Source organism: Etheostoma spectabile, chromosome 14, assembly GCF_008692095.1.
Source record: "Etheostoma spectabile isolate EspeVRDwgs_2016 chromosome 14, UIUC_Espe_1.0, whole genome shotgun sequence".
Lineage (NCBI taxonomy): Eukaryota > Metazoa > Chordata > Actinopteri > Perciformes > Percidae > Etheostoma > Etheostoma spectabile.
Genome location: NC_045746.1, coordinates 15,973,189 through 15,983,478, shown reverse-complemented (window position 1 = coordinate 15,983,478; position 10,290 = coordinate 15,973,189). Strand labels below are relative to the sequence as shown.

At 38.0% G+C, this 10,290-nt stretch overlaps 1 protein-coding gene across 2 annotated transcripts; it reads right to left on the bottom strand.

Annotated features, from left to right (window-relative positions):
- On the bottom strand, nt 1-10,273 carry slc30a8 (solute carrier family 30 member 8; the record flags this gene model as incomplete). Of its 2 annotated transcripts, XM_032535986.1 has the most annotated exon segments (10): nt 1-626; nt 956-1,090; nt 1,219-1,324; nt 2,468-2,580; nt 2,712-2,807; nt 2,844-2,890; nt 3,064-3,217; nt 5,247-5,393; nt 6,181-6,347; nt 9,627-10,273. In XM_032535986.1, coding segments are annotated over 10 exon segments (1,182 nt in total). In that variant the 5' UTR covers nt 9,698-10,273.
- Nucleotides 10,274-10,290: the final 17 nt, after the last annotated feature.

The following is a 10,290-nucleotide window of genomic DNA, read 5'->3' as shown; positions in this document are numbered from 1 at the left end:
ACACACACACACACACACACAGTATTATTATTATTACAGTAAATATATTACATATTGAACCTTTAAAGTTTTTGACATGTTAAAACTTTACACAGGATGTGCTTTTCTAAAAGAAAAAAAGCAATTAAAAAAATAAAATTGTGAACAAGCTTGCCTTTAATTCAGCCACATGCTCACTTCAACACAAGTATTTCTTTGGGAGTGTCAACACAAAGGAAAGACACTACAAGTTAATAGGGTTATAAATTGAATTAATACTTTAGGTATCACCATGAAACTTCCCATTTGATTACAAATTGTGTGACAAACTGTAGTAAAATAAACAACACTATAGTCTAAAAGACAGAGGCACTTAAGGAACAGGCCTTAGGATCCAACGAGCAGTGCAAAACCAACTTGTTATAAGTATTGAGGTTACAGGAGCAAAAACATAGCTAGGCCTTAATCTGTTGGGATCAGTTTAAGAATTCAGGCAGATTCCTACTTCTTTGGATCCTCACACAGGTTACATCCAGGCTTCAGGTCGGCCTGTCTCTCCATTTGAATTGTAACAGAGTGGAAGTTGTAGGAGGCGAAACAAGCCTGTGTCATTTTCCTCAGGACAGTCTGAGCATCCACTGTCTCGTCTATGGAAGGTAGAGTAATACAAAGGAAATGCAGGTAAACAAATGTTAGTCACCCTGTGTTTATACTGTATGCTATATGTGTGTGTGCGCCTTAAAAACAGTTTACATTAAAAAGTCCAGAGGCATGTTAGCAGCCCATTAGGTTTTAATGGTCATCATACACTGTACAGTAAGGGTCTATGTGCTCATTGCCAGTGGTGTTAACGAATTCACTATATTGAACGTTGATTGGGTTTTGACTTCTGGTTACAAGTGGCACAGATTTAAAAAAAAAACTAAAATATGATTAAATCGTGCCAGCAGCTCATATGTTTGCATTTTCTTCTCACCTATGGCTACGTGTGCAGTCAGTACAGTCTGGTTCATGGTGAGGGCCCAGATGTGAAGGTTGTGGACAGCCGTCACCCCCTTCACTGCTAGCAGACTATCCCGCACTTCTCCATACTTCACCCCTGCTGGAGTGCCTTAATAGTAGATCAAGAAAAAAGAAAAATGTAAGACTGACCGAGAGATGATAAGGCATCAGATAAAGCGAGAAAGAGAGCTGCAAACACAGTATTTTCTAATTGTCATTTAAGGCCAGGAACCTCACCTTCCATTAAGACAATGACAATATCCCTCAGGATGGTGAGCGTGGTGCACAAGACAAATATGGAGAACAGGAATGTGCAGATGGGGTCAGCAATCTTATATTCTGGCTGGAAGAAACAAATGACAGAGTCATGTTAATGTTAAATGTTTAAGTATACTATAAGAGAATTATTGCTCAAAGAGCCCAATATCTTCCCAGGCTGATGTTTGATCCAAAGGATAAAGCTGAAATATCTTACATTTTTTTTAGTAATGGTTTTAATACTATATGGACACAGGACATTGAAAATTTCTTGTGTAACCGTGAAGCTCATCATTTTACAGTAATGGCTGCCCAGGGAGAGGAAAATATTTCAGCATTCTGCAGATGGACACCAAGCAACAAAACAGCTACAGCTTGGAGACAGAAAAAATGGCACCACCTATCCTGCACACACAGCCTTGTGTTGTTTGACATTTGTTCCTTAAGGGTGAGTGTGTTTTTAGCGCGGAGAAATACAGAGCGGTGGATAGCTGGATGTTAAAAATAATGCAGAAATTCATAAATGAGAGCTACAGTACTGTATGCTGCTCAAGTCTCACATGAAAAGAAGCCAGATTTAAGCCACAACAATGACAGTAGTCAAAATATAATTAGCTAATTGAGGGGTGACTTAATATTCATAGAGTTTAATACCCAATTCATGTCGTATTTATGTGGTATTGTTATTATGCAAACATATGAGCTGCTGGTATATTTATAATTTCTTTTATTGTTCCCTTTGTTTATTGGTTTGGTTTATTTTGGATTAGCTTTTACATGTGCCCAGATTTCTTTTGTTACCTGTTCTGAATTAATATCCTGTTACATATTTTGTGTTTCATTACAAGTTTTTTATCTTAATAAAAAGCTTGAATTCCAAGCTTTATAATCATTCATTTTATAATCTGCCAGTTACTACATTGGTCACACAAAGTGATGCATTAAAAAAAAATGTAGGTTACTTTTTGCTTTATTAGGATAGGAATCACAATTTGATCCCCCAGCCACCAGCCTGTCTTTCAGGAACATTTAAAGCATTTCTAAAATAATCCTTATCCTAAAAACAAATTAAATAGGAGTATAGGAGTTAGATATAGTTTATTGACCCAATTACAAAATGTCTGCATGTATTTCACACCCACTCTACACTCCTAATGTCCCTTCATTGGTTTAGGTTTCACTCTGTAAGACGTCCCACATTCTGTGCACTTCTAGAAAGACTCCTAACCTTAAAGAAGATGATGATGGCGCTGAGAAACACGCTGACGCTCTGGAGAAGATCTCCCAACACATGGGTGAAGGCTGCTCGCACACTGGCGTTGGCCTGCTGAGTCCTCTGTCCTGAAACAAAAGTAGTTCAGTAAGACCTATAATGATAATTATACATCATTTTGTAATCCATTAATGCAGTGCCTCTTCAAAACATGCCCGCTGGAAACGGGCAGATTGTGACCCCTGTACTCTGATATTACTTTCTTGCTCCATGTGGCTGTCCCCTTGACCCTTGTGACTGTTGCCGTGGGAGCTGTGACCGTTGTGACTGTGGCCGTGCCCGGGTGAACTGAGACCCCCGTGACTGTGGCCGTGCCCGGGTGAACTGAGACCCCCGTGACTGTGGCCGTGGCCGGACTGGTGAAGAGCGAAGGCCATGCTTTTGAGAGTAGGAACAAATTGTTTTCAAAGTGTGAAAATCAGCTCTGGGATACAACACAAACTTCTTCAAGAGTCCATGAAAGTAGATTTAGTATTGTCCTCTTCTCTGTAAATCATAAATATTCAAAGATAAAAGCAGTAGAAATGAGAACTGAGTATTAGTTGACTCACATAATATTAGCCACCACCGCACAACCAGAGGTAATGAGCATGATAGTGCCCTCGATGGTGTAGTTATCGTCGAGAATGCGCTCCACAGCGAGGTAAACCAACACTCCTGTTACCAGCCAGATGGTGAAAACTGACAGCAGCGCACCCAGGATCTCTGCATGGGAGGAGACATGAAGAAGAAAATCCATCAAGAGAAATGCAACAACAGCAACTGCAGTCAATAAGTGACTGGAAGCTGTTTCGATACGATATTTTCCAACTCCAAATAACCGAAAGAAGAACCGGAAAATTATTAGATTAAACAAACTGTTCACAAAAAGGGTCTGCTAGCAAGTTAATATGTACCAAACGATTAACCTCCATGTGATTCAGCACCCACCACACATGAGACTGGGGTTTTCCTGTCAATCCAAACTTTTATTTTTGTTTTAGTTGTTTAAAAACATACAGTATATACAATAGGAGTATATCTATTTTTTTTAAGTTCTCATAATATGTTTTTTTTTAGGTTCATAGTTGTCTTTAGAGGTTATATCAGAATAGGTTTATATGGTTTAATTTTCAACAAACACCATGTTTTTGTTGTACTGGACATTGCTGCAGCTCCTCTTTTCACCGTGTGTGGAGTTCTCTATTTTAGCTGCTAAATGAGGCATCTCACGGTATTGAATGCCATTCATTTGTCACTGGTTGGTAGGATTACCTGTTTACCTATCAAAATGAACGTTCTCCCTAGATTTCTTTATCTTTTTCAGCGCTTTCCAATTTATCTGCTTAAATCATTTTTTCAATCTATTGACAGTATGTAACATTGTTTATTTGGGCTGGTAAAGCTCCTAGACTTCAAAAGAGATTCCTTCAAAGACATCGTTCCAACAGAGGCTCGGGTTTGGCAAATTTAAAATTTTACTATTGGACGGCTAACCGCCAGAAAATACTTTATTGGTGTCAGTTCTTCAGTCTTGTATTTTGCAAGTTTTAATGATGTGAAAAATGTCATCTCTTCTACTCACATCATTTTAGATATCTACAAATTCACCACTTTATTTGTAGTAATACTACAGATTTTCCAAATGAACCAGATCCATCTCCTTTGGAGGATATCTTGGAAGTGTCTTCTAATTTTAAAGTGACTTATTTCCAACATTTATAGCATCATCAAATTCCATGGTGACAATATTCTGGATAAGATTAGAGCAAAGTGGGATGAACTAGGAGACAATACCAGACAGTATTTGGGAGAAAGCTGTGTGTAGGGTCAATGGGAGTACATCCTGTACTTGTCTAAGCCTAATCCAGTTTAAAGTTTTACATAGGACGCATTTTTCTAAAGCTAAATTTGCAAAAATATTCTCAGGCGTCGATGAAAATTGTAGTTGGTGTCATAGCGCTCCAGCAACCTTGACCCACATGTTCTGGTCATGCCCATGCTTGGATCAAGTTTGGTTAGGGGTCTACAAAACGTTATCTGAAGTTAAAGAAACAGAATGTGAGCCCAATGCGTATACCTCAATTTTTGGAACAGTGTGGAGCGACCATATAGGGCTTGCTGGGTATAAAGATAGATTAGCCTTTTCAACTTTGATTGCCAGGTGGCAAATTCTTTTACATTGGAAATACCCATAGTCACCAAAGGTATCTGTATGGCTGATTGATCTTATTATGTATCTGAAATTGGAAAAGATACAAGTACTTAGAGGGTTCAATGACCTTTTATGTTATCTGGAACCCATTAATAACATTTTTGAAAAACTTAAATCCCTTCCTGAGATTCCCAAATGACATGTAAAGCGCTAAGACAGTTTGGTGGCTGAGACCTAAAGAAGTCTGCAATATTGTTTTACTGTTGTTGTTTTTTATTACTGGATTATGTATAAGTGGGACTCACTACAGTCTTTTGTTTGACTGGTGACACATTGAGAGGCACAGAGGTTGTGATGAGGGTGGGCAGGGGGGTTCTATTTTGACAATGAAAAAAAATATGTATTTCATGTAAGTATGTAACTTTGCTGTTCTTGGTGATTAAAAAGAGATTAAAAAAAAATTCTAAATAAAACTAGGGCAATGGACGCTCACCGTCGGCCAAACTTGGCCAATTTCACATTCATCACCCACTCAAGTCGGATGAAAACAGCCCCAATCACACCTTTGGCAACAGTAGATAAAAGTTGTCCGTACTGTACCTGCCCGATGCCAGCCGTAGCTGAGCTTGTGTGTAGCAGGTCTGGAGGAGAGCCAGAGGGATAACAGGCTGATAATGAAGCTGACCAGGTCCACAAGCAGGTGAGCAGCGTCTGTCATCACTGCAAGACTGCCTGCAAAATACCCACCTGCAGAAGGAGACAATTCATTAATATAATATTATAATATTGTATAGCTAAAATGATAGATTGATACTTTTGTGGGAAATAATAAGGAGGGGTTAATGTGGTCTGGAATGATACGGAACTGCGTTCCTACACCTTTGATTAACAAGTGAATTAATCTTATTAGCAGTTTTATACATCAGTGTTTCCCATTCCTTTAAAGAAAAGTTTCCCCTATTTATTCTCAGCAGCGCCATGAGTCCATGAACAAGGAAACTGTCTGTGGTTAGGCATATGTCTGTAATATTAGCAGGACAGCTGTGTATTATCAGATGAACAGGTGAAGATCACATTGTAGGTAGCCTACCGGTTACAAACAGGACCGGCTTGCCCTTAATTTTCTAAGTGGAATTAGCTGGATGTGAATGTAGCCCCGGTGTATTTTATGTGGACTCACTGCATCAGACAGTGTTTAAAAAATAGCTTTTAAATGCTTGTCAGTAACCGGTCGTATGGTAACTTAGAAGGCAGTTTGGCCTTGTGTGCTCTGATAAATGTGGCATGCAGCTAACACATCAGTCATTTTAATGAAAACTCAACTCCTGGCAATTCCTGCTGGTGTACATCACCACTGTTTTGGAAGGAAATAACAAGAGTAGCAGGTGAACTAGCTTTAAGTGAGTTTTCTTTATGGGCTGTGTTGTGGATAGAGTCTTTATAAAAGTAAGAAAATTTAAAATGTTAAATTTGAGAATGAAATTTGGTGTGGTGTTAGCACAAACATAAATCGGGGATTAAAGAAATGTCTCACCAAGGATTTCACCAATCATGAAAACCAGGCAGATGACTGAGACTAGATACAACCTCCTCTTGGCCACCTTCTTTTCTTGTTCACGATCCTCCTGTGCATAGCTGTTGTCATGGCAATGCTTGATGTCACCTGTGCCGTCCATCTGTAATGCTTCGTGGTTGGACACGCTGGACAGAACATACGCAGTGAAATGACTTTGTGACTCTTCAGCGTGTTCAGGGTGAAACAACTCATTTTCATTGTCTATTATTCAATATTCCAAGGTTGTCCAACAGCACAAAAATAACACATTTACAATGACATAACAACAGAGAAAAAGGAGCAAGAGTAGAATTTTATCTAATATATTTTTTTAAAGCTGAATAAAAACAAAAACAAACTTTAACAGTGGATTTTAAAGTTACATAAAGTGAGTTGGTTGTATCCTAGAAATTTGGTTGCCACTGGGTAGCAAATTAAACAGCTTATAAAAGGGAGTAGTTATATGTGTACACCTTTAATAATTTAATATGATATAAATAGTAATACTGCAATATCATAAATAATAATTATATAATAATTTAATATGATATGAGTAATATGCTATAGTAATATAATATAAATAATATTTCTATAAGAATACGATACAATATAAATAATAATAATAATATAATAATGTAATATAAATAATAATGTGATATGATATCAATAATAAAACTGATACTGAGTGTTTAGTTTATGGTGCAAATGTCTTTATAGCATGTGTATTTGTGTTGTAGGGTGTGTATTTGTGTTGTAGTGTGTAAATGTGTTGTAGTGTGTATTTGTGCTGTAGTGTGTGTATTTGTGTTGTAGTGTGTAAATGTGTTGTAGTGTGTATTTGTGCTGTAGTGTGTGTATTTGTGTTGTAGTGTGTATTTGTGTTGTAGTGTGTATATGTGTTGAAGTGTGTATTTGTGTTGTAGTGTGTGTATTTGTGTTGTAGTGTGTGTATTTGTGTTGTAGTGTGTATCTGTGTTGTAGTGTGTATTTGTGTTGCAGGGTGTGTAGTTGGGTTGCAGAGTGTGTGTATATGTGTCGTAGTATGTATTTGCGTTGCAGGGTGTGTATTCGTGTAGTAGAGTGTGTGTGTTTGTGTTTGTATTTGTGTGTAGTGTGTGTTAGCTGTATCAGTCATTTGCCTGGAGCCTAAGGCGTGGGGACGTCGGGTGCTGTGCGTACATTGGTGGCCAATGAATAGCAGCTACAATCATCTGGAAAAATGACCCAAACTAAAGGTCATCTTAACTCTTGGTTGCAACGAGATTTAAGTATGTTTGGTAGAAGTCTTTTGGTCAACGCAGACGGTCTCTCCCATTTTGTTTTACCCTTCTCTTTAATTATTTATTGTTTGAGTTATAAAAAGTTAAAAACAACGTTTTGAAAACAATGTATTTCTGTTTATGTATGATGCAGCCAGGTTAGTAAAAGACGCATTTTTTCTCTGTGAAGAGGTCAAGACGGCCCTACTGTCTCTCACCTTCCCCCTCTCGTCCTCTGACTCTGAAGAATTGATCAAGTCAAATTTGACATTTAACATATAGAAAGAAGCCTTTTTTCCTCACACCAGTGTCTCCCACCCTCTGGTGTCTTAGACTAGGCTAAGTCAATAGAATGTTGATTAACAGTATTTGTGTTGAATATCTCATTTACATGATAGAAGCCGTTTCTTAATTCTCAACTGGACCCTCGGCCTCTCTTTGTCCTCATCAAATCAAGGACCACGTCATAGTACGATTTTTCTAACATTATCAATGACAAAACACTTAAAGAGATTAATCAAATCTTTCTCGACTTCCTCTGAAAAATAAACCTCACAAACAAAAGGAGGTTCTTTCTGAATGTAAAGCACTGGATGGTTTAGACTTTTTGGACTTCCCAGCCACCGTAAACTCCTTTAGAATTGGTTGTATCAGGAGACGTCTTATATATTCCAAGTCCTTGTGGTTTTTATTCCTGATCATGTATTTAACCTTGTTGGTGGTCTTTCCTCCATCATAAATTACCTATCAAGTTATTTAGATTTCACGAAAACAGTGTCTTCTGACTTGGAAACTGTGTTTCCTTCCCAACTTCTCGCCTCATAAACCACTTATTTGGAACAATGCAGACATTACAGCTAAAAACAAATCCCTTGTTTTCTCTAGATGGTTTGAATGTGGCATCCATAACATTATTTCTTGATTTGATAGTTCTGGCGCTATTTTGACATATGACATCTTTTTTTGTTGCATCATGGCTTACCAGCCCTATTTAGGGAATTTAACACCCTGATTAATGTTCACCTGTCTTTTTAAGATCATTTTAAATAAGGTTAGTGTGCTAGATAAGCAATGTGATAATAAACATATTCGTCAGATCTTTCAATTTAGAAAAAGAATAACTCCTAGAGGCAAATTCTACTGGGGATCTTTAATTCCTGGTATTAACTGGAAAAGAGCTTGGTTGTTACCTAGTAAATACTGAATTACAAATAAAGTAAAGTAAGTTCAAATCAAAAATTCTTGATAATATATACCCCGTAAATGTTACTGTAGCCAAATATGCAAACATAAGTAATGCTTGTTACTTCTTTGGTTATTACGGATGAAACACTATCACACCTATTTTTTGAATGTGAGAAAACTTAAAGATTTCTCAGGGACGTAAATAGTCACCTTTTTGATTCATTTTGATGTGTGTGTGTGTGTGTGTGTGTGTGTGTGTGTGTGTGTGTGTTGCGTTTGATTTGTTATTTAGGTAGCCTACAGTATCACTTGCAACAATTGAATTGATGTCAATTGTGTTGTTTTATAGGTAGGCTATTCTGTGTTGAGATAGTGCACAAATTTTGAATACATGTCTAATATCTTTCGAATGCATTCATCATGTTGTTCTTTCACATAAATAAGGCTTTAGAAATGTAAACATATAAATATATATATGTCAAATTATTCCAAGGGAAATACATGAGGGGGTCCCCGGGATATTCTCTTACTTGTAAGGAGTCGCTGGATGAAAAACAATCGAGAACTTCTGGATAAATACTAAAAATATTAGAGCACAGTGCTGTAACCTGTGCACACCTCCCTGTGTTTTTAATCGTGACGTTTCCATCCGCAATGGCAGGAATGAACCTGCACGTTTGCGCACTGCTAAGCAGACCAGCAGAACCCAGATCAGTACCGTGTGGAAAACTAGTTGTTCACAAATACGGAACGTGAGCAAAGACAGTGGCCTCTGCACAAGCATTACTGAGAAATACAGTTGTGTATTTTCATAAAGGTTCGTTAAACGTCCTATATGTAGGATCAATGTGAGTGTCACTAAAAGTCACTGAACAATTTCAGGTAAACAAATTATATAAACAAATCAAATGATCCATTCAGCCTATAGTTAAACAGACAATGAGCCATATGTTCTTATAGCACAAATTAAATAAGGTTTACCTTAGAGTGGTGTACGAGTTCCTCACGTCTGACACCAGGGCCATTTTTTCCGCATCCTTTTTTTTGAACATGACTGACAATGTGGATGATATCAGATTTAAATAGATCTCCTAAAGTCGATAAAATCAAGACTAAAACAAAAACAAATAAAACGTAGCTTAAAAGTGGCCTGCTTCTAAGAAAGCCGTTGGCCTATACCTCTGTTATTACAAAATGAATTCGTATTTCTTGTTCTGGTCTTCTTTTGGCTTTGTTCTCTCCTCTCGAAGTGTGTTTTAACAGCCGCTGGACAATCTCTGAAACCATCCGGAGTGCAAACAACTACACAGCCTATGTGATGTAGCCTTGTGACTACCACTGTTTGTACCGTGTGCAGATGCACGGCCGGTTGGCCGCCTGCAACGCTATCAGAAGAAGAAGTTGATGTCCTACGGGGATTCAAAATACAGGCTAGATGTAGCCTGCGATGGGTTTAAAAGACACCAAATCTCTGAGCACAATGTATGTGGGAGAAGCACCCCATGAACAAGTAGGCTAAAAATGTTCTCATGAATGAAGCCCTGAAAGTTGAAGATATACACCTTGTGCGCACTGCTCATCTAAATCGGGAGGGGCACAAACAGCCTGTTTGTTCCGCTCAGCGAGCCAAGGGCTGAACCCCCCC